Raw genomic sequence first — 26,009 nt, 5'->3', positions numbered from 1 at the left:
AAAAAAGTCTTTATTTGTATATATATGTCGAAATTTATGTAGGCCTCTAGTTCGCCTGTCAGATTGTGTCAGGATGTCATTAGTGACTTCGACCAACCCCCATTAATCTTATAAATCAAGACAAGCTTAGCTTTTGTTCTACAGGATTGCAAGTTTTCCCATTTTAGTTTGTTTAACATACCAGTGACAGCACCTGGTGATCTATCGTTATAGTCATTAAAAACATATCTTGCTGCCTTACGCTGTATCTGCTCAATTTGGTTTATTTGGCTTTGTTTGTACGGATCCCAAACTGGTGAGGAGTACTCGACGGTCGGACGCACAAGTGATGTGTTTGTAAGGTTTTTAACCTTACGTGTACAATTTTTCATGTTTCTACGTAAAAATCCTAGTGTTTTATTTGCCTTTGAAGTTATATTATTAATATGGGGCCCCCAATCAAGATCATTGCTTATTGTAACTCCTAGATACTTGCTGTCTTTGACAGATTCAAGTACATGGTTATGTAATTTATATTGAAATAAATTAGTTTTCGACTTTTTAGATAAATTTATGACATAGCATTTTTCAGGATTAAATTTCATTTGCCATTCAGATTCCCAATTTTCAAGGCTTGATAGATTTTTTTGGAGTGCTTGAGACTCTCTTATATTATTTGATGTTTCATAAAGTAAACAGTCGTCAGCAAAAAGACGAACCTTACAGGAGACATGCTCAGGTAGGTCGTTTATGAATAACAAAAATAAAGTTGGGCCTAATACTGTGCCTTGAGGAACACCAGAGTCAACAGCTAATTTGGAAGATTGAACACCGTTAAGCAGGACTTGCTGTTGCCTGTTTGACAAAAAATCTTTTATCCAAAGTAAGTTATTTTCACTTATACCATAATAATTAAGCTTTGTTATTAACCTTTCATGGGGGACCTTATCAAAAGCTTTAGAAAAATCTAAAAGTATTGCATCAACTTGATTACCTTCTGCCAAGTATTTGGCTATGTCCTGGATGCTGATAACAAGTTGTGCTTCACAGGAACGTTTACTCCTAAAGCCATGTTGGCAATCATTTAAAATATTATTTAAATCTAAATGTTTTCTAATGTTACTTGTTAAGACGTGTTCTAAAACCTTACAACATATAGCCGTTAAAGAAACCGGTCTATAGTTAATTGCATTATGCTTATCTCCCTTTTTAAAAATTGGCACAACATTTGCCTGTTTCCACTCTTCTGGGATTTTTCCATCATTTATGGATTTTTGAAAAAAGAATAAAAGGAAGGGGGATATCTCTTCTGAGAGTTTATTAAGGAAAATAGCAGGGATATTATCAGGCCCACTAGCTTTATGGGGGTTTATATTTTTAAGGAGTTTATGCCATTGATATTAATGGTTATATCTGGCATGGTGGGGTAGGGACTTTTAGGTTTATGTGGCATTGAAGTTTTGTCTTCTTTAGTAAATGCACTTTTAAATTGTTCATTTAAAATATTTGATTGTGTTTGTGGATCACTATAAAGTAATCCATCTTTACCTCTCAAAGGTGAGACTCCTGATGTTTCAGTCTTTTTCCCTTTTATGTATTGCCAAAATGATTTTGGTTTTTCCTCCAGTTGTGGACTTATGATTTCTTCCATATATTTACTTTTGGGCTTTCCTAATTTCTCTTTGAGCTGTTGCTTTAAGCTTTTTGTATTTATCTTTGTGGATTTGTTTCCCAGTTTTTTTAGCTTTATTAAATGCTCGTCTTTGTTTTTTACATAAACTATCAATTTCTTTATTTGCCCAGGGATTTGTATATTTAGATTTTGTCATTTTACTTGGTATATTATCATTAATGATTTTTATTATTCCATCTCTAAACTTAATCCACCACTGATCTATAGTAAGTTCTAATGTGGTCTGGCTTAGCAGATCATATATAAATGATTTGGTTATATTTTTAATTTTTTCTAAATCTACCTTCTTCCATAAGAAATTTTATGGGGGCATTGCGTAGCTCTTTTAGGCTTACAAATGGCATCAACAAAAACTATGTTGTGATCCGATATACCGGGTATTGATTTAATTTTGGTTATAAGATTTGGTTGGTTGGTACAAAAGATGTCTAAAATATTATCTTTCCTGGTACGAAAATTTACTAACTGATCCAAACCTAGATTGTTTAATAAATCTAAAAAGATTTCATTCATTTCTTTCGGGTACATTTTGCCCTCTATTGTCATTGATGGCCAATCTATATCAGGAAGATTAAGGTCTCCACTTATCCAGAAGGTTGAATTTTTAAACTTTAATTTTAAATCATTTAATTCTAATAACATCTGTTTAAAATAGTTTATATCAGATTTACTTGGTGGCCTATAAACTGAAACAATTATCAAGGACTTTGAATCTGTTATATCTATTTGTGCTGCAATCAGCTCTACATTTTTACTACAATAAATTTGTTGGCATCTAATACCCTTTTTAATAGCTATTAAAATGCCTCCGCCTTCTTTACGTTCTCGGTCTCTCCGGAATACATCCTCAAATAGTGAAGAAGGAAATATCTCAGAGGACTTGACATCCTTATTTAGCCAAGTCTCATTCCCAATTATAATATCAGGTTTAGATGATGTTATTAAGTTTTCTATTTGGGCCACTTTGTTTTTGCAGCTTCTAAAATTTATGTTTAACACTCTTAGCGAGGTTTGCCTATTTATTTTTGTCACTACTGGTTTTGGAGAAGATGTAGCTACTGGATTTCCAATATTATCTGTATTATCATTAAGACTGACTGAAAAAGCTGAACTGTCAATTTGGGATAAACATGAAAATGAGTTTGTTGTTAACACTGAATTTCCTGTTGATAAAAAGGACTGAAAAATTGTTCTGGAATGATTGGGGGTATCACAATTTGGACATACCCAGAGGGCTGAAGTATTTCCATACTTTTCATACATGGATGAGCTGATATTTTCACACCCTGCATGACACCATTTATCACAGTTATCACAGACTATAGCGTCTTGGTTCCAAGTACACTCCCGTGAGCAGATTGAACATGGGTAGCTAGACTCATTTAAGTTGTTTGGTCCTGGATTGGTTTCGACCTGATTGCTGAGCAATAATTTTAATAGTAAATAACATGCTTAAAGCCTATAACCAGGGTTTAAATAATCCCTTTTTGAAATAGATAATTGACATGTTACTTTAATAAAAGGCACTGGCTATGGTTACATGGAAATGTAACAATAATAAAAATATTATTGTTACATTGGAGACTAATTGCTGGAATGCAAGGTTGGGTAAGGAACCGATTAATTACGAATGTAACAATAGTTATTGAGTTTACGGTTACACTGCGTTATTGTTACATTAATTCACTTCAATGTACGCTGGGTGACTAGTAATATGTAATAAAATAAAACTTGAAAAGTTTTATTTGAATTTTACAAAATTGCATACAATTTTTAAAATTTCATTTGCAATTTTTCAGTTTCTACAAATCCAATATGTTGTTTTGGGGAGCATGTTTTAGTCCGACGAATCCAGCCATCACAAACGAGTGATGCAGCAATTTGCTTGTCTGTATTTCATACTGTACAATTCCATTCTGTATTATACTTTTTTAAAGTTAAAGAAACTTTCAATATGTTTTTACTCTTGCGATCAAGGATTTGTATATATAAATCCTTGTTGCGATGTTTATATTTTCGTCCAATCTTTTTGTTGGAAGCATATATATATAATGTGTGGTTGTAATATGATTTCATTACCGTCCATTACTGATTTTATGTTCACCTCCGATTTCTATATCCAACTTATCATAGCTGAAAAAACCCAATAGAACATAAAAATACAAGTCAATTGTGAAGGCAATTTGCCGACATGTTGAAACTGGTGAATTCGGTGTTTTCATTTTCAGAGTCCAGATATTTTGTGATAGTAATTTCATTCTAATTGGCGAAAAAAAATAAGCAACACAACTATAGAAGATTTACGTTTTATTAATCTACCGTACATTAAAGTGCATTAATGTAACAATAAAGCAATGTAACCGTAGACTCAATAATTATTGTTACATTCGTAATTAATCGGATCCTTACCCAACCCTGTATTCCGGCAATTAGTCTCCAATGTAACAATAATATTTTTATTATTGTTACATTTCCATGTAACCGTAGCCAGTGCCTTAATAAAATAGCCCAGTTCTGGTGTGATGTCATTCAACTATATAAAATTAAACAAAAACCTCCATTTATTCCAATAAATTTCCCATAGTATAAACTAAATGTGAATTTGATGTCAGATAGAGGGTATGTCAGTGTTCCCTTGGACCCCCTTTCTGTTGATGAATTAAGCATAGACATACACGAAGGGGGTTCAAAAGGAAGCCTAGCTCTGGTAATCATCATAACTTAGAATGTCCGCTCTCAGGGGCGTAGCTACCTTCTTAATGAAGTGGAATCACAAACTAAAGGGTGAGTGGTCTGGGGGCCGCCTAAGGCCCCCAGTAAGTCCAGGGCAAAGCCCTGGTAGGGGGCTAGGGGGCAATGCCCCCCAAAAGATCCGCATATATAGCGTTTCATAACAATCACAACCGTAATAAAACTTGTACATTTTTGTTGTGGATTTTTGGTCAACTTTTTGTTTAATTTCGAGTTGAATGAAGACTAAACATTGTCGTTGCGTTTTTTGTAAGCCGTGAGAGCTTTTAAAATCACAGAGGTTTGTTCCATATGCTAGTATTTGTATTGAGCAAAGTAGATGGATAAAAAAAAACAATAAACATAAACACAATACTACATGTGGAATTTGATAGCATAAACATCTTTGGATACCAAATACTTTGCTAAACATATGTATTTAGATGTTTAAAATTCTGTGGGTAAACTCTACAAGAGAGAGAGAGAGGAATTTCTTATTTTATGCAGTTAGAAATTATCGAAGTTGAAATTAATGAACCTTTTCAGAGGGAATGATACTTTGATCACGATCTTTTTCATGATCTGCGTTTGTTAATTATCCAGCTTATCAACAAATACATATGCATTCGACAAGTTGTATTGCAATATCTAGATGATAACAGTGAAGATACGTGTATTTAAAGTTTGGTGTTTCGTTCGAACAAGAATCAGCAGTTAAGTGTCCCACTCGAACAGAAAATTCATTATAAAATGGACCAAATAGTCCAGTAAAACAAGTAAGAACTAAAAATTTGTTTAAATGCTTTTACAATCAAATATTGGTATAGGCAGTCCATTCATATAGAACTGACTTCGGATTATCGAATCTATATACAAGATATTTTTTTGTAAAATAAATAAAAACGTAATACATGTACTGGAAAATGTGTACTTTTTTTTATAATAACAGCCGTTCCAACTTCTCATCTATTAGTTTACGGAAACTATATTGATTGATTGAATGGTTATTAATGTCCAGTAGCAAATATTACATGCACACCAGGACGAGAATACGTTGACGTGATGTGCAAATGAAGTATTCGTGTTGTCAAGACCTACATACTTCGTCAATTTTGAACTAGTTCACAAGGTAACAGTCGTTATTCCCGGATCGATACGAGTTGAACAGTTTTCGTTCTAGTAAGATGTGTGCTTTGGGGCAAAGCAGAAAATACTAATTTTCAAGATTTTTTGTTAACCCTAAAGGAATTATTTGTTGTTTTTTTGCACTCAAGGCGAGTATACGTTATGGTGGTGGTACCGACAACTATGTAGCTGACTTTTCTAAACAATGTCCATAATATAAAAACTTCCGCTATGTTTACACCAGTTGTATGTATTTATGATGGTACACATACATGTCTTACAGGATTAAAATTATGCTGCATGCTTATTCCTCTTGCTTTTTGTGTAGTTTTTAAAATGCAAACATAGAAAGACCAATTCCTATAAGTTAACCTTGTCCCTCTCTCTCTCTCAGTGTGTTTTTTTGGTTTTTTTTGGTGAAAGTGACGTGGATGCACATGCTGTCATGCTTAATGGTAACTACGCCCCTGGCTCTGTACTGATCTCAAATGGTAACTTGCTAATGTTAAGGTTTGTGTGGACCCTTTGGCTAAAATGGCTGCATTTTCACCTCAAAATTTACTCTGAGTACAGACAAACCTGTGTATCTGGAAAAGTTTTAAGTCATAGCATGCCCTAGGTAAATAAAATTCAAATATATTTTATGTTTTAGAAAATTAAAAACTTCACAGGATTTTGCAGTGCACTTTTTTAATTCCTCCAGAAGGTGCCAGAATAAACTAGTTGTGAAAGAGGTTTGAGAACTTCCCCACAGGTAATAATTGAAGTGAACTGTATTGATTGACATGGACAAAAGATACCTGACACTAATTGGTGATATAAACCGTGTATCTGAGTGGACCATATCAAATGAAACTCAACTGTTTGTTAATTTTATCATCTTCTGCAGGGTGACGAAAAAAGTGCACTGCAAAATCCAGTTAATTTTAAATTTTCTAAAACATACAATGCATTTGAATTTTATTTATCTAGGGCATGCTGTGTCTTAAAGCTTTTCCAGATGCACAGGTTTGTCTGTACTCAGAATAAATTTTGAGTTGAAAACGCAGCCATTTTAGCCAAAGGGTCCAACATGAACCTTAAATAAGCCTATTTAATTTACAAACTCCTGCTAATAACATTTTGATGGCTAAGAAGTCAGTATACTTATTTTTCTTTCTTGCACATTGTATATATGGACATTTTCCCTCTTAATCAAAATTCAATTCAATGTCGATATTCAGTAAACAGACTATATTAAAACACAAGCAACCACTTTTAAAATTGAAACCAAAAAGAAAATGTTTTAAAATTTATATTTTGCAATTCATTTTTAAGACATATAATTGACAGTTTCTGTGAATTTTTTGAAAATACCAGATGTATTTTTTTTTTCTCAGGACATGTATGTTGGATAATATCTCTTCCTGAGGCTTCTGTCCTTTAGATTTTAAATAAACAATAAATTGTCATCACATTTTAAACCTTAATTGTATAAATATATTGAATTCTTAAAGTTGTTATTGCTTTGGATATATATTTTGTGGATAAATAAACCTAATGATGAATTTTCCAATCATTTTAAAATTAAGGGTATATTTGTAGGTAAAATCATTGAAGCATATCACAGGTAAAAGAGAATTCAATGAACTTGAAAGATTTAAATCCATTCATTGTGAAATTAAATAACAAGAGAATCGTCATATTTTTATACCTCTGAATTCTGCCATATTGCCACATAAACAGATACTAGAAATTGGATAATATAAGGGAATAATTTGGACAAGCAAAATATTTGGGTTTGGTAAGTGTTTCATTTGCATGTATGCTTTTCAGCATACACAAAAACATGTCTTTTAATTTAGTGTCTCATTTAGATATTCATGTACATGGTTTTTGATCTCTGAAATTGTATGTGGAAAAAACTTCCTTTTGAACCCCTCTTTTTGACAGAATTTGTGGAATAAGCATAGATATTGCTGAAGGGGGGTTCAAAATGGAGTCTTGCCATATTTGGTTTCTTATGTATGGATGCTAAACTAAAAACCAAAGATATCATTCATGTCATTCTAGAAATTTTAGGATTTTTTTTTTCTATTAAATTGTGAAAATTGTGCAACATATGACAAGTTCCAAATAAAATTTTGAGTCAAATCATTATGAAGTTTCTCAAAAAAGTTCTTAATTTCATCCAGTTTAGTACAGGATATTGTAAATCTATAAAATCAATCCTAACATGCTTTAAAGAAAATTTAAATCTATATGCGCTATTATTACCTTCCAAGAAAAGTTGACTGGACCCAGTCATAGACATATAATACCAAAAGTTAGCAACTATAATTTGTGGCCATGTTATCTTTTGACAGTCAGGGGAATCACTTAAATGAGTGATTTCATAAATCACTTATTAAAGTAACATTTTGTCCAGAAATGTTGCAAGTAAGCCTATGGTCTTTCTTTGATTATTACATTTTTGAGTAGTACAAATAAATCACTAGACTAAGTGATTTCAGGCTGGGATTCAGCCATTTTGAAAACCGGGGGTTGCTTACCCCCAGAACACCTGAAACGTTCACATATTAACCAAAAAAAAAAATAGAAAAAAGGGGTGGTTCCAACCCCATGAACACCCTCCATTGATCCGCCAATGAACTTAATTTTATTGTAACATTACATATACATGATATACAACACAAATGATCCCGGGACTAATTATAATGCTAAAATTATCAGAACCAACATCTATATAAAATGACATGAAAATCACTTGTTTATGTATCGATCATACCTCTATTTTCTTCCAAAAAGTACTTTTTAATTAATTACCCACGAACAGTCAAATTTGACTCACGAACAGCAAAACTTATTACATAATTTTTAAGCTGAAACTTTGAATTTTACAGTAAAAATACTCCCACTGCTGGGAAAAATCTGTGAAGAAAGTATAAGATCATTATGTAAAGTCTACATTTAAGAACTTTTTTCATTAAATTTAAAATGTACAGATGAATTATTGCATCAAAGACATAGCAATCCTACATTCTGTCGTCAGCGGCGGCGTACACAAATATTCACTCTGTGGTTGAAGTTTTTAAAATTTTAATAACTTTCTTAAACTATCCTGGATTTCTACCAAACTTGGACAGAAGCTTGTTTATGATCAAAAGCTAGTATCTAGAAGGAAATTTTGTAAAAATTTATTTCCTGTTTTTCCGTATATTACTTATAAATGGACTTAGTTTTTCTTCCAGTTAACATTACATACAGTCTGCAGTTAAAGTTTTTAAAGCATTTATTAGATTCATAAACCATCTTTTTTTTTTAGCCAACTTGGACAGAAGCTTACAATCAAAAGATAGTATCTAGAGGAAAATTTTTATTAATTTTTTCCCCATTTTTGTTGAGCCTGCGACTTTTGTCGCAAAATCGAGACATAGCGATCCTACATTCCGTCACTACATATCACACGGAAAACATAGACAACAGCAAAAGTAGACAAGATACTTGGTTCCGCAGAACCCTTACGATTTTTTTTAAATTTTACTAATAAGAATAAACTAAACCTGTATGTTTAAAATTTTGGTTAAAAACTGGAAACACAGAATTTCTAGTTTGCTACTTAAATGAGTGATTTAAAAATCATGTTTTGACATAATAAAGTCCAAAGAACTGTAAAAAGTTTGAAAAGGGTATCTTTAAAATTAAAGATATAAGGAACAAAAATTGAAATCAAGATATTGAAAATTCAACAAATTCACAGAAAGAGGGGTACAACATGTTATTGGGATGGTTGATACTCCTTTTTTGTTATCACAAATTTTACAATGCAATAAAAAAAATGAAAATTTAAATCATAAGTTGGTACATTTGTAGCTTTTATTCAAATATTTTTTGTTGTGATCATTTAGATATTAAGATTTTAATTTCATTCCAACATTATAAACAAAATAATGGATACAAGTGAAAAGTTCTTTGAAAGTCAGTTGCTTATTGTTACAATCAGAACTGTTGAATAGATTTCCTTAGGGTCCTGTCTGAATTCTTCAAAGAATTAACAAATATTTGATACTAAATACATTTACTCAGTCTGCATCAAAGACCAATATTCCAATATTTTTCTTGCGTCTAAACAAAATTTTGCAAATACTTAACTAGTCCGAATAAAGTTTTACTAGTCTGAGGCATTGGACTAGTGGCTAATAGTGCAGACTGTATATTGATAGAGTATTGTTTTAAGATACCATATATTTGATCAGAAACTTGTACCAGAGATTGAAGATATTTTGAAATCTTGTAAAGTCATGCTGCCATCGAGATTTTCATTGAAAATGCTACTGATATGTTTTTTCGTGAACACCATAGATGTTTAATGACTTCTTAAAGTAGTCATTAAAATATCATATCTTCCTTGACATGTTTCATATTTTACTTTTTCTCAGACTTGCATTAACACGATAAGTAAAGTTTTGAGGACTTGATACTATCTTAAGATTTTATGTCCATTTTGATAAAACATAATAATGTAACAAATTAAACAAAAAGCTTTCAGCTGTTAAATGTCGTTATCAATACCAATATATTTAAATTTGGGTAGATGGATATTGATTTGTATTTTAAACCTTATTTTATTTTTGAAACCGAGAAAAAACTTATATATATTCAAATATATACATTTTTTTTTTCAGCCAGGTTTAAGAACATCAGTTGTTCGACCTACTAGTCAAATGCGTTTTGTTAAAATATACTTTTTCACTTTTTTGGTCTTTTGGAAAATGTCGTTTGTGCTGTATCGAGACCCCTCTAACAAGAAATTTGTTTTGCATGCACACGTATAAAAATTGCGGTTTTTATCCAATGCAATCATAGGTTTGAACATTGTTTTCAATTTAGACTTTCTTCAATTTTTTTTTTATATATAATACAAAAAAAAAGATAAATAAGTTATTTATTTGACATGTTTATAAAGGAAATTTTAGAAAAGATCAAAACTTTTGATTTTGTTTTTGATGCAGAGAAAAAATATATGCATTGACTTCATTAAAAAAAAACTGCAAATAGAGATAGATAAAAAGTTTTAATCAGGGAAACTTTTTCGTGAGGTTGCTAGGGATATGAATAACCTACTACATCATTATTATGGCCTATGCTTATATTTCTCCAACTTCCTTCTAAATAATTGGACAGGTATAAAATCAGGTATGATTGTTGATTATTTACTTGGTTGAAATATTTGTTAATTAGTCCCATTTTCTCAGTAAGTTTGACATTTACCTTTGAGTGTAAATTTGCCTAATTTAATTGAAATTAACAAATAAATATATTACATGTCAATAATTAGGGTACCTGTTTCAGCCATTACACAAAAGAAAACTTCAACATATTGTTGATTTTTTAATTCATGTTTGTATAGCTTGGACATTTAATCTGCAAATGAAGTCTGTTTATCCTTAGAGTTTGAAAGAATATTGAGGTATAATATAAGATATTGATTTTAATTTTTGTACCACGCAAAATGTAATTTTAACCAATGAAATGCAAGAAATTATCGTAGGTAAAATCTTACATTGATGTCTTTGTCTTTAAATGCATGTCATGAAAACCTCTTAATGACGTTGCTTTTAATCTGATAAACTATAATTTACCATGTCACAGTTCATTGGCAACTAATCTTACATGTATAACATTTGACCTTAGGTCAATTTATTAAAACTTTTTCTGTTTGTTTGTTTTTTTTTTTTTTTTTGTCTTTTTTCTTATTTTCTTTCTGCTGTTTTTACTATAAATGTGCCGCCTCATAGCATTAATAAAAGAAATATGAAAATATCACCTTAGAAGGTTAAAAATAAATTTAGAATAAGAATGAAGATTCGTATGGAATGGGTTGCTTTCTCTGACATTGAAATGATGAACATATTATCTAATTATATATTACAAATGTACATGTATTATATTGAGCTTTTAATTATTTTGTACAGGAGTTTTATTAAATTGTACATCATAAACAATAAGACTGCTTTTAAAGAATTTATGTGAATTCATAGATATGCATTAAATGTAAGAAAAGGGGGGTCAAGAAGAGAAAAAAATATCTCAAAAGAAAAAGGAAAACAAGAAATTGAAATTAGAATTATATAAACTAAATTCCAAATGGGGAAATTTTTAGGCTTTTACGTAAATAAAGTAAGAAGATGTGGTATGATTGTCAATGAGACAACTCACCACTAGAGACCAAATGACATAGAAGATAGCTAATATAGGTCACCATACAAGCTACAAAAAGCCCCCAAATGACAATTATAAAGAATTCAAATGAGAAAACTTATCAGCCTGATTTATGTACCAAACAATAAACGAAAAACAAATATGATGCCTACCAGCATAAATCAAAATTAAATAAATTAAAAATGACCTTTCAATCTGAAAATGTGACATAAAGCAAACGAATTGCACCAGTAGAATCAATTACTACCTCCTTGGACCTACACCATGTACACAATTTTATAGTTATCTATTGCAATCCCTTATCCTCTGTATAAATATGAAGTCTTGTTAATTTGTTAGTTCATTCTGATTAATTGTTTACAGTTGTTTATTATATAATACTAATTTAACATATATTATGGTGGATTTATTTATTTTTGTGATAACCTATTTTTATGAATTGAGGAAAAATGGTATCTTCATGGCTATTTGATTTTATGGTTTTGCCAGTTTCCATTTAAGCTTATAGAAAATTTAAAGTTTGTTGAACCTTTCAACTCGTGATTTACCTATAGCCACAAAATCTACAATTATTAATGAATTCACAGTATTGTTCATTAGTTTTTACGATAATAATAATAATTTGTTAATAAAGCATTAAAATAAACATTGACTATTATTTGTTTTCAGCATGCTGATTATGCAGAAGTTGATTGTGTTGTTTGCAGCATGTCTATGTTTACTGCACGCCCACCCACTAAACGCTGAAGATGGACACTACGTGAACCAGTTTCTAGTTGAACTACACAAGCGATCCACTTTAGACGATCTCCTGGCAGAACATGGATTTGAAGTTGAAGAAGATGTAATAGAATTTTTTATTCAATAATGATAATTATATATGATAGAAGTAACCGTAAAAAAAATAACCCACTAGATTTGAAAAAATATTCTTGAACTACAACATGATAATGAAAGTGATGATAATCATGATAACTATTTAAATTGTATTAAGTAATTCATATAATGCTATATTTTATCAGGAGAATATTTCGTTCCTCTTCCAATTTCCACAAAATAGCATTGTAAGGACTCTCGTCAGATATTTATGAGCCTTTGTTTCAGAGTTTAATATCAGCAATGTTTAGAAGAGTTTGAAAATCAGAGTTAATCACCTTTTTTTAAAATTGAGAATGGAAATTGGGAATGTGTCAAAGAGAGTCAACAACTCGACCAAAGAGCAGAAAACAGGCCAATTTTTCTATATATTATATGGTAAATTGCGTTGTTAGGCCTCTCATGGCTCACATTTATACAAAAGTTTAAAAGAAAAAAAAATTGGAGTTATTTCCCTTGGAAAGATAAAAAAAAAATACTGCCTCTGAAGACATCCAAACACTTGTCTTTTATATTATTTTGAGACAACAGGCAACATGCATCTTCCTTGGAAGACTCACACATTTAAAAAAAAAAACAAGTGTCAAAAAAAATAAATTTGATAATGATCCTTGCTTTTGCCATGGTAATTCAGCTTTTTTTCAATATTTGAAGACATGCAGAAATGAAAAAAAATTGTTTGTAAATCTTATGAGTTATACCATAATTCTTCATATGAAATATGTCATAATATAATTTCCTGTTTTACAGTTACCATCCCTAGGGTTTGTAGTTTTACGTCACAAAGAAGTTAGCCATAGATCAAAAAGAAGTTCTGTTGATCATGTAAACAAACTGAGGTCAGATTTTAGGGTAGGTTTACAGTCTAAGATTGTAGTAGCCCCTACCTAACCTGAACATAGTAAGGAATAGACAAAAAAAATATTTTTGCATGTGTCCTGCGTGCTTAACAACCTTAATTATGTTTGACTGTCAATCGTAAATATTTTATTGTTGATTCATTTTTGTGAATATCATGGGTGAATCATGAATGATCGGGTATCTGAAAATACATTTTTTCAAAACCCACAAAAAAGTTGTGGCCATGAAAAAAATTAATCCACAGTATACAAGTAATAAGGGAAATTTTTTTATTTCCAACTTTTCGTTCAAAATATTTAATTTTTAAGGGCAATGATTTAATATTCAATACCAAAATGTAAGAGTGACACAATTTTCAAGGGCCATTTTAGGGCTTCTTTTAAAAATTGTCTTTTGATACAATTTGAAAATAAATAAGAGAAATAAAAAATAGTCCATAAAAAACTATAATACTGTAAATTCAGAAATTATTGCTAAGTTTTTATTAATGCGAATAATGCGACTAGGTGAGTATCACAATAATAAGAACTCGCATTCTGATATCAGATACCAACTTCTGTATGCAGATTTTCCTGAAATCACAATAAACCTTTCATTTTTGTCCTTTCTTAATAAATGGCAATAATAAATGCATGCAATAATTTCTGAATTTACAGTAGTATTTAATTATTACATAATTTACAGGTGAAATTAGCAGAACAGCAAAAAGAACTGATAAGAGTTAAAAGGGAGATAATCCATGACAAACAAGTAGAACTACCGTTTAAACATATCACAGACAACTCTATCTACTACCGATCAGAACCACAAAGACTCATTCGTAAAGATGGAATTCCTAATCCGGAGATCAAATTTAATGATCCTTTTTATAAAGATCAGTGGTATTGTGTAAGTATTGATACATGTTGAGATATAAAAAAAATATTTAAAAAAGATTTTTTTTTTTTTTAAAAGTAAAAAGATACATGTTGAGATTAAACATTTGTTATTTTCGTTATGGTAAGTATCTATAGAAATTGAATCAACTTTCATTGTTGTGGGAATGGTATAACGTTAATATTGTGTATTTAGAACTGTTTGATATAGTTCTTTCAAAGTTAGTTGTTTTCTTCAATAAAATACCAAAAATGTCTTGTTAGTATATTTTTGTTTACTAATTACAAATAACAAATCAATTTCTTGCAACTATTTTCACAAAAAATCTTATGGTCATTGTTGAAGGTCATATGTTGACCTGTTGTTGTTTACATTCTAATCTTTTGGTTGTCTCATCTGTAATTATACCACATATTCTTATTTTTATATTATGATTAAAATTTATTGTAAGTACTTATTTATATTCAAGTATGTTTACTCATTTTATAAATTATTTTTTTTAAAGCCTCTGTAATTTTTACCTTATAAGCACGCCTGTCTTGTCCAATTTTTTTTTTGCAATAGTCTGTGGGTCAAAAAAGAAAGCTACATGGTTAATTAATTCGTGACATAAAAGTTCTACAAACATTTTTACAAAAACAATGATCATTACTGTACTTTATCTCAAATTTTCTCTAACCATCATTCTGATCATTTGAGTAGGAATTTGTTGAAACTTAATATTTAACTTAATCTGGTAGTTAAAATTCAAGTTATACATTTTTCAGCACAATGATGGCCAGACAGGTGGAGAAGTTGATGTAGATTTAAACGTTGTACTGTCATGGAAGAACGGTTATACTGGTGTAAATATTAGCATCTGTATCCTTGACGACGGGATTGACCATACACATCCTGATATCAAAAATAACTATGTAAGTATAGCTATTTTTAGGGTTAAGATTCATGCATTCAAAACTCTTATGTGACTGGCTTATTATTTGTCATTGTTCCAGACTTGATCACTACTTTGAGATAAACAAAACATTAGTGCATTGAGCACAACATACACCTTATCGCTATTCCCGGCTGACCCGAGAATCTGTCCCGCTTGAACTATTGACGTCATACAACAATCACTTTTCCATTGTGGCGTCAGATATTTTGTATTATGACGTCAAAATTTTACGGGAACCTGTGTGATGTCCAGTAATGGCGGACAAATAGCGATAAGGTGTATTCTAAAATAGAAAAACAAAGGATATAGGGTATCCATCCATGACACAATCAGTACATGCACAGCAAAAATAAAAACACAAAGAGCAAAGGAATACATTATAAATCCTTTCCATGGACACTTTAAAAAAAAATCATCCATGAAATATATACTGAGATATTCAAGTTAGGTAATGATGCGTATGTGAATAACCATACTCATCAAGAAAATTACATAAATTGTGCATGATGCATGAATCTAGCATCTGTTCTATTAAAGATAACAATGATGTCATTGTAAAAGTAATATTTAAAATTGGAGTTATCTTCCTTTATTAATTGAAACCAATTACAATTATATCTCCAATTTGTAGTATTGCCCTCCAATGCTTAATACAGCGCAATAATTACTTTTAAGTTCCTACTGCAAAATGTATGCAATATTTTTCCTTTAGTGCTCACAAGCACTTTGATTGTTCAACAATTAATGTCTGCTTGCTAAATAAGATGGTGTCCATAATACTATAGGTTGCAATTCCATAAATATATACAATGCAATTTCCCATAGGAACTCCCTTTTACTATGAAGTTTCGTGAAAAATTATATCCCAGAACGGAAAGTTGATATGCACTACTATTTTATTCAAAGGTCAAAATATAGGGCTGTGCGGCATATTTTCAACATTTATATGCCCTGAACCTCTAAGAGTTTAAACTTATACTAAAATTCTATACTACCCCTACCTCCATTTTTGGACCTCCTAAGAATTAAATTTTAGGAGCTACCATGTTTTTCTATACTGGTAACATTCCCAAGTTATGTCTCTATGAGATGAAACACAGAGATCATATCTGGGAACCAGTACGTTAACAAATTAAAATATCTATGAATATTATATATCTCCCATAAAGAGGCGTGGCTTGTGAAACAGCTGTATTTACAAAATGCAACCTATAAATAGAAATTGTAAAAATATAAATCATGGAGAAATGAGAGAAGAACAAATTAGTTTGTGCTTATAATTAAAATGACACAATAAGTACATATTTATCCATAATCCTTGCTTAGTTTTAATCTTCATATAATTGCATTACATTCTGAATCCTTTAACTTATTACTTTATATCTACAGAGGGCAGATCTGAGTGCTGATATGAATGATAAAAGTGATAATGACCCAATGCCAGATGTCTCCAATAGTGATAACAGGTATTCAATTTTATATGAGCTTGTTACTCTTACTGCAAGGGGTTCATCAACACCAAAAGATGTAATAAAGTCACGTAATAAATGAATGTATATAGTCCATCTTATTCTTGGTGAAATAGAATTTTTAAAAAAATTTACTGGAAAAGGATAGTGAGAAAATATCGGAAGTCCTGATACCATGGATACCATGTTTTAAGGGAAAAGAAGATGAAAAAGGTCATCTTACACACCTGAAATTATAGGTGATGTTTGATTTTTTTAACTGAAATGTATTAAAGTTAGATTTAATTTCATGAATAAGTTGAAAATTTAATGTTTTCATGTAATAAAATAAAATAAAAATGATTTAATAACATTTCTTCTTATTTTAAACATGTTTAACCAAATGTAATGCATTGTTTCATTTTATTAATGCTACACAGGAAACCTGAGGTAATATTGTTGTCTAAGCTCAGAAATAAGATTTGTTGCATGTAAATGAGCATGTTATATATGTCTGATATTGTTTGTTTTCAATTGTTTGATAGGAATTTGATTTGTTTTTATTTCATTTATTGTTTGTTTGTCTTGGGTATGTTTATAGATTTTTATTTGCTACCAAGAATGATCTAGCTGATGAATTTGTAATGTTTAATTGATGTCTTGAATATGTTTTTGTCTTATGTTTTTGTTTTTAATTCCCTTGACTTGCATGATACCATTTTCAAAGAATTATTTTGAAATCTTTTCTTTTTCAATCTTAATGATGGTTTAACAATTACCAGCAAAAAATAAGAAAACTTTTATTTTAGGATTGAGGTATAATAATTGCTATTAGTTGGGATGTTCAAAGCCATACAGGTTACCATATCATAACCTGCAATGGTGAATTTTCACATCAGATCAACATTGTGCAAACTACTGTAATCCAAATAAATCTGATATGGCTATTTTTAGATGTTAAATCCATTCAGTATAATTTCGCCAAACTGACCAGTTGTTTATACCTTGTCAATGTACTGGTTTATATTAGGATAAAAATCACATGAGAGATTATGTTTACTTTTGCTCAATTCTTCAAGAATTTCACTTTCGTACCTTTAGCCATGGAACAAGATGTGCAGGAGAGATAGTGGGTGCTGCAAATAACAATAACTGTGGTGTAGGAATAGCATATGGGGCAAGTATTGGAGGTAAGGATATTTGTTATTTCATAAAGAATTATATTTTGTGTGATGTTTTGTGAATAAAAGGAAGAAATCTGAGGCTTAAAAAAAATCCTTAATTTGTCAAAATTGGTATAGGAAAATTTTGGAGGCTAAGGGAAATGCCATATTGCATTGGGCCAAAAATAAAATTTAAATTGCTTGATGTTGCTTACCTACCCACCTCAAAAGCATCATACCTGTACATTTATGACATAAATCATTTTTTTCTTGCTCAAACATCTTGTCTTAAAACATGTAACTTATGTTGTTGGCCCCAAAATAAAAAATCTCTACCTACCGTTACCTAACCAACCCTCAACAAGGCATGGGTACACAACATCAAAATAAGAATTTAAGGGTGCCTTGGATATAGTTATATAAACAGTAGGAAGTAACACAACAAGTCTTGGAAGATAATTTAAAATCAGACAATAGAAAAAAAATTACAATAATTTTCACCTCCCTTTTTAACCACATAATCAAAATTTTAAAAAAATCTGAAATACTATTCTATCTTACAATAGGATTGGCTACCAAGCATCTGAAAGGTTTGGGAATTTCATGTTATTAAGAACTGTTTTAATAGATGAACTGTAATCGTAATGATATCAAATTACAGTCAAACTTGTATTAAGCATTCAATAAAAGTGACCGCTCAAGAGAGGTGACCTTTTAAATGAAGTTCCCTAAAAATTCCAATTAAGACATCACCCTAAACTGTTTAGTGTTTTCAATTGTTAATTAGAGTTATCGTTCTTGGAGAAGTGAAATAAAAAATGGCGGATTCAGACGTAAATAAATAGGAAGAAAACTTCCAAAATATGTTAAATCCTTGGAGAAATAAGTCGTTGGTAATCTTTTTCATGAAAACTAAAAGGAGTGGAACATGAGGAATTTATGAATTCATCACCTATTGCTCGATCTCATTGCAAATTGGTTCCAATTCTCATTTTGGCTCTGATACTGTACACATTGGTTTTTTGTCTTGATTATATTGGTATTTGAAAACATTAAAAAGACTGCTGTAAAAAGTTGAAATGAAGGTTTCGTGTGAAAATTATGTGACCGTTGACAGTGTTAGACAGTTGACTGCTAATAAGAGTTAAATTATATAGAAAACATGTTTGGGAGTGTCTAAAAGTGACCATTAGAGACAGGTGACCACTGAAACAGGTTGACCGTTAAGGCAGGTTTGACTGTACTTGATTTTTGCAGAATTTAAATGTAACTATTTCTAGAGGCCAACCTGTTGGTGAGGTTTTGTATTTTAATTTTTTTTCTTGTTTTTGATTATCAACTTTCTTCAAGATCACATTTATAGGAGTAGATATTCGTACTGTTTTATCTTAATCGCAAAATATGCCCAATAAAAACAAACTCCCAAGAATTTCCTCTTTCACTGAGTATCCTAGATCATCATCGGTATATTTGATATTTTAGGTATCCTAGATCATCATCTGTATATTTGATATTTTAGGTATCCTAGATCATCATTGGTATATTTGGTATTTTAGGTATCCTAGATGATCATCGGTATATTTGATAATTTAGGTATCCTTGATCACCATCAATATATTTGATATTTTAGGTATCCTAGATTACTATCTGTATATTTGATATTTTAGGTATCCTAGATCATCATCGGTATATTTGATATTTTAGGTATCCTGGATCATAATTGGTATATTTGATAGTTTAGGTATCCTGGATCATAATTGGTATATTTGATATTTTAAGTATCCTAAATCATCATCGGTATAATTGATATTTTAGGTATCCTGGATCATCATTGGTATATTTGATATTTTAGGTATCCTAGATCATAATTGGTATATTTGATATTTTAGATATCCCAGATCACCATCAATATGTTTGATATTTTAAGTATCCTAGATTACTATCCGTACATTTGATATTTTAGGTATTAGGATATTGGATGGACCTATCACAGATGTATTAGAAGGGAAAGCATTAGAGTTTAGAAGCCAAGATATTGATATATACAGTGCCTCATGGGGTCCAAGAGATAATGGGGCTACAACAGAGGCACCAGGAGCTGCTACAGTGAGAGCAATAGAAAAAGGTGTAAGGCAGGTAAGTCAAAGGAAAAAGGTGTAAGAGAGGCAAGTCAATAGAAACAGGTGTAAGGGAGGTAACTCAATAGAAAAAGGTGTAAGGGGGGTAAAAAGGAGAAAGGACACTATGTAGGCCAGACATATATTAATTCAAAATAATTTCAGACGGAAAAAAAAGCTTCAGGTAATACTATATTCTATGGTTTATATACCATATTAACAATCGGACAATTCCAAAAAGGATCTGTTAAAAATATTTCTGACTCCAAATAATTTTTGCTCTTGACAAAACCAAAAGCAAAGGATCTGTGCTTATACTGCTGCTCTTTGTCTGACGGTCACAGTAAGGTCTTCAACATCATACCAAGTTCAAGATGATCCATAACAACTTTTTGATCAGAATTATTTTATGAATTTCTACAAGGTATCTCTGCATTGAAGACTAGATTTATCTTGAAATATCAGTAAATCAGAGACTACAAGAGGCAGAGAAATCTAACAAACTCACTTTAGACTCCCATCGAAAGGTGTTAAATAAAAAAATGCAAAAATGAATACTGATATAAAATTTCAATTTTGAATAATAATGATTTTACACATAATATTATAGGGTCGTGGAGGAAAAGGTAATATATTTGTATGGGCATCTGGTAACGGTGGCGGCAACGATGACGACTGTAACTGTGATGGCTATGTAGGCATGCCAGAAACTATTTCTATAGGGAGTATAACTGACAGAGGTGGAACTCCATACTTTATGGAGAAATGTCCTTCAACTTTTGCTGTTGTACCAAGTGGAGGAGAGGAACACATTGGAGAAGACGGGAGTAGAACTAAAATTAGAGTTGTAAGTTTATTGACTTATATTTGTTGATATTTAGAATGTACAGTTGTCAACATATTCTACTGTTTTTGGACTTTCAACTCAAAGCAATGCATTTAATGTTCTATTATCTTAGCTACTTTGCCAAAAAAGCCAGTACAATTTTACTTCATCATTTGGCATCAATCCTATCCAAGTCTATCAAAATTAATGTTTTTATCTTTGTTGAGAACCAGTGAACCAGATTTTTGCAGATGTAAAGAATTTCCATTGATTTATTTTTAAGGAAAAAATCTGAAGAACCTCCTTACTCATTTGGTTCAAAACAAAAAGAGGGAATAACACACTTTTGGGATGTAGGATATTGGGGGTAAATTAACGTTGGGATGTGTTATAAAGGGGGAAAAAGTTGGGTGAGGGATATAGGAATTAAAAAAAGGTGGGATTTGGGAAATAAGCACCCCTGAATCACCCTCTCCAAAAAAATAGTTAAATTGATTGATTCACTGCTTGGATAGACGATAAGAAATTGTTCATATCAAACTTAACAGATAATTATATCCTTAAATTTGTCAGCTTTTAATACATTTGCTAGCCTTTTATATATTTATTTATATATAGCATGAACTATTGAAATTAACAGGCCAGGTTTGCTGATGAATCTTGCTGGCCTTTATGAAATGTTCTTGCTTTTTTTCCCTGACAATCCTCATTTAGATATCTGAATTGAAACAAAAGTTTTTGTTTTGTATCTGTTTTAGGTAACAACAGACATAGGAGGGGGATGTATAGAAAACTTTGAAGGAACATCAGCTGCAGCACCACTTGCTGCAGGAGCAATAGCCCTGGTCCTGGAAGCCAAGTAAGTCTAATAAGGTTATCTGCTCTTTGGTCGGGTTATTGTCTCTGACATATTCCCCATTTCCTTTCTCAATTTTATACTCATTTCCTCTTTACTAACCTGCAGGGTCTATGATTTTTTTGTTAAAGCAAGTAAAATCAGTATGACCCAAGGCTAATAGGGATGATGCACTTTCATCAATTTCTCCAATACAATACTGTGGATTCATTATTATTCGTGGGATACAAACTTTCGTGGGTAATGTTAAACCATGAATTTAAATGTTCATTGAAGTATAGATTTTCTAAAGGCTTGTATGCAGACTTTTTGGAAAACCATAAATTCAAATATCTTCCAAGTTTTCCTCAATCCAACAAACATTGGTACACCCTAAAAAAACATTGAATCAAAAGTAAAGACAATTGTAAAATTGAAGATTACATGTTCAAGATATTGATACTGCCCTTGGCTAAGAAATGGGCTACAGTTTGATATAGATAGCATTTGCTTTTTTGCTGGTCCATATCTAGACCAATAGACATACTGTTAATTTAGAAATGTTTACTATGTTTTTATACGCCCGTTTATGGGACGTATTATGGTATACCGTTGACCGTCCGTCTGTCGTCAACATGTCGGACATTAACTCAAAAAAGCTTTAACTAATATGCATGAAACTTTGGTGAATTGTTTATATCTATTGAAGTGAGCTCCCTTTCGTTTTTTATAAATTTCAGATTTACCGTTTCCGAGTTTTGGGGTTTTATTCATTAAAAAAGGGGGGATTTTCCAGTTTTCCGACAATAACTCAAGAATACTTTCACCAACTTGCAAGGAATTTTGGTGAATTGTTTATATCTATTGACATGAGCTCCCTTTCGATTTTTATAAATTTTAGATTTTACGTTTCCCAGTTACAGGGTTTTATTCATAAAAAAAGGGGGATTTTCCAGTTTTCGGACAATAACTCAAAAATGCTTTCAGCAGTTCTCATGAAAATTTGGTGAATTGTTTATATCTGTTGATGTAAGCTCCCTTTAGAATTTTATAAATTTTAGATTTTACATTTCTGAGTTATGGGGTTTTATTCATTAAAAAAGGGGGGATTTTCCAGTTTTTGGACAATAACTCAAAAATGCTTTCAGCAGTTCTCATGAAACTTTGGTGAATTATTTATAGCTATTGATGTAATCTCCCTATTGATTTTCATAAATTTCAAATATGACATTGAGAAGAAATTGAACTTTATTTGTTTATAGTCTGACAACAGATTTACTAAGTATTGCACAACAGCAAGAAATCTTTAATTGAAAATAAATTCAATTCATATAACCAATTTCAAGTTCTTTGACTACATTTATTCAGAAACCTATAATATGTCAAATATTAAATTACAATCCAAATTCAGACCTGTATCAAACTTGAATATTGTGTCCATTTTTGCCCCAACTGTTCAGGGTTGGACCTCTGCGGGCGTATCCAGCTGTGCTCAGCGAAGCAGTTTATTATTATTGTGACACTTCCATTGGAAAGGTTTCCCAAAATTAAAGGTCACATTTTAAATCTTTACTACATGATTTGTATAAAGCCTTTTCTGAATTTGTGTCCATTGTTCATAAAAAATGCACGCTATTTTTTTGGGAATTTTCTGTACATTGACATTAGTAAAGAGGCACTTTAAGTATTTTAACATACACCTGCCATACATTACATATATGCCAACTGTTACAAATTTACAGTGCAACGGTCACTAGCCTACTTGTTAAGGATTATGTTCATAGCCCGTATGATTCACAAAAAAAAAGACATCTCAATTTTGTTTTACTGATTGCACCAAAAAGGGGTTAGCATCTATGCATGAAAAGCTTGGAAAATTGAACATCATTTCACACTTCAATGACTTATATCAAATTCTACTGACATTTAGTTCTCAGTCATAAAACTTGTTATAAGGTTGATAAAGATATCCAATGAAAATATTTCATTTTTCCTAATATAGAGTTAGGAATAAACATTAGAATACTGTTTTTCGCTAAAATTAAAACCGGCATTTAAATATATGATTACATCTTTTGTATGTAGGATTGTGTGAAATGGTAATAATTAATCTCGCTTTGAAAAAACACAATAATAAAAGCACATAAAAAATCCAAAATTTACAGTATAAAGGTATAAGATATTTGTCACTTAAATTCAAATAGATTTGTATTGACACCTTGATAAACAACTCATTGAATAATATATGTAAAGTTTTTGTAACACTTAAGTATATGTATAATGATATATTTGTAGTGGGGATTTGACATGGAGAGATGTTCAACACATTATTGCCAAGGGAAGTAGAATTCCCTCAGTAACAGGAGATTGGGAGGTCAATGGTGCTGGCTATCATCGTAGTCACAGCTTTGGGTTTGGTGTGATGGACGTATCTCTGATGGTTCAGCTGGCTATTGGATGGAAGAATGTACCAGAGGCTGGGAAATGCAATTCATCAGACCATGTTGTCAACAAGTAGGTGTTGTATATTTGGAAATCTGATTAAATTACAGATTCTGTGTCTATTTTCTGCTTACAAGGATATGACAATGCTCTGTTTTACTTTCTGTTTTAAATACCTTTCGGGATCCTCTGGTTTTGTCATAGTGCTATATACAACCTTAAAAATTTGTAAGCAGGAATTTCATTGGATGTTGTCATAATTAGCAGAACAGAAAGAGTGAATGTCAGGATCTGTATTTTAGTCAGATTGCAAATCTAAAGTCTTTGGCTTTTGATACAAAATTTTCAAAAGAATCTGATGTTCAGTATTTGCCGTTTGTTGATGTGGTTCATAAGTGTTTCTTGTTTCTCAATTTTTATATAGATTAGACCGTTGGTTTTCCCGTTTGAATGGTTTTACACTAGTAATTTTTGGGGCCTTTTATAGCTTGCTGTTCGGTGTGAGCAAAGGCTCCGTGTTGAAGTCCGTCCTTTGGCCTATAATGGTTTACTTTTTATAAATTTTGACTTGGATGGAGAGTTGTCTCATTGGCACTCATACAACATCTTTTTATATCTATATAGATTAATAGGTGTATTATATAAAAGATCAACAGGAAACATTCATGGCAGTCAATTCCAATTTAATTTTGAATCTACATGAAAAATTTCGTAAAGTTTTTTTATGCAACTTTTACAAATAGAAAAAAGTCACAAGGAAATCCCAAATAAATCTTAGAAAATATGTCGAAATTTAGTCTTTTCTTACATGAGTACATCTATTATGTTATAAAATTGCAAAAAAGTTGGCTGGAAGATGCTAGATGCCAAAATAAGTTGGTTTACAGTTACTGTTGATTCATTATCATTTCATTCGATAGTAATTTTCGTTGGTTTCTTAGGTAAAGGTGAACCACGAATTCAAATGTTCAAAAAATTACAAATTTTCTGTGTGCTTTGTATGCAGAGATTGACAAAACCACGAAATCAAGTATCCACGAAAAATACAAGTTTTCCTCAATCTACAAAAAATTTATACCCACAAAAATAAATGAATCCACAGTTAATTGTGGAAAAAAGTTCAGTATACACAGCACAATTGAGATCACAACACCATATGATGAAAATATTTACTTAGAAACCATGGTTATAGATATTTGTTAGATTTCTTAAGACTGAAATGGCAGTACATCAAACATTCATATTCAAACCTTAAAAATGTTGCACATTTAATCACATGTGGTTGTACAAAGTGCATATTAAACTGAATTGGCTTACATCATTTTCAAAAACTCATCAAAAGTACCAGGCTTATTATTTAAACATGAAATATTATATTTCTAGAGATGTGCCTGCAGATGGATGCATCACAGAGCATGTAGATATGTCATTTTGTCAGGATAACCATGACACCCACATTGAGCATTTAGAACATACAATGTTATGGGTTGAAATTGAATCAAAGAGACGCGGGGATGTCAGCATCACCTTGACATCACCTTATGGTACTGTGTCACAAATGTTGTCAACCAGGAAGGAAGATAACAGTGGAGATGGAATTCGTTTCCGATTGATGACGCTGAATAACTGGGGAGAAAATATTGTCGGGGAAAAACAATGGAAAATAGAAGTCTGTGACAATGGCAAGGACAGTGCTAAAAATGATGTGAAGTTAGTTAGGTAAGTAATGGAAATTGTAAATTCAAAAATAATGCAAAAAATGCACCAAAATGGTATTGCAATATTATACCGCATCACTATCCTGTAAACATTTCTGTCACACTTTTCTCAGGTACTACCGAACAGAATAACTTTTGGTCAGCTGTTTGGCTGGTACGAGTTGAAATTTTTGAACACTTTT

The 26,009-nt window shown here is 31.2% G+C and overlaps 1 protein-coding gene across 2 annotated transcripts in view; it reads left to right on the top strand.

Annotated features, from left to right (window-relative positions):
• The window catches only part of LOC127726686 (PC3-like endoprotease variant B), a 31,871-nt gene that overhangs the window by 787 nt on the left and 5,075 nt on the right, over nt 1–26,009 (top strand). The window contains exons 1-12 of one of the 2 annotated variants that reach the window (XM_052234132.1): nt 7,172–7,310; nt 12,398–12,572; nt 13,355–13,456; nt 14,150–14,353; nt 15,109–15,255; nt 16,668–16,744; nt 17,828–17,916; nt 19,853–20,025; nt 20,617–20,853; nt 21,591–21,691; nt 23,963–24,181; nt 25,493–25,828. In XM_052234132.1, coding sequence (XP_052090092.1) covers nt 12,399–12,572; nt 13,355–13,456; nt 14,150–14,353; nt 15,109–15,255; nt 16,668–16,744; nt 17,828–17,916; nt 19,853–20,025; nt 20,617–20,853; nt 21,591–21,691; nt 23,963–24,181; nt 25,493–25,828 — 1,859 coding nt within the window. In that variant the 5' untranslated portion in view covers nt 7,172–7,310; nt 12,398. Of the gene's footprint in view, nt 1–7,171; nt 7,311–12,397; nt 12,573–13,354; nt 13,457–14,149; nt 14,354–15,108; nt 15,256–16,667; nt 16,745–17,827; nt 17,917–19,852; nt 20,026–20,616; nt 20,854–21,590; nt 21,692–23,962; nt 24,182–25,492; nt 25,829–26,009 lie in introns of those variants that run through there. The other variant, XM_052234133.1, reaches the window with a different exon arrangement.

The sequence above is a fragment of the Mytilus californianus genome, unplaced genomic scaffold (genome assembly GCF_021869535.1).
Source record: "Mytilus californianus isolate M0D057914Y unplaced genomic scaffold, xbMytCali1.0.p SCAF_18, whole genome shotgun sequence".
Lineage (NCBI taxonomy): Eukaryota > Metazoa > Mollusca > Bivalvia > Mytilida > Mytilidae > Mytilus > Mytilus californianus.
This window is presented reverse-complemented; position numbering and strand designations above follow the sequence as displayed.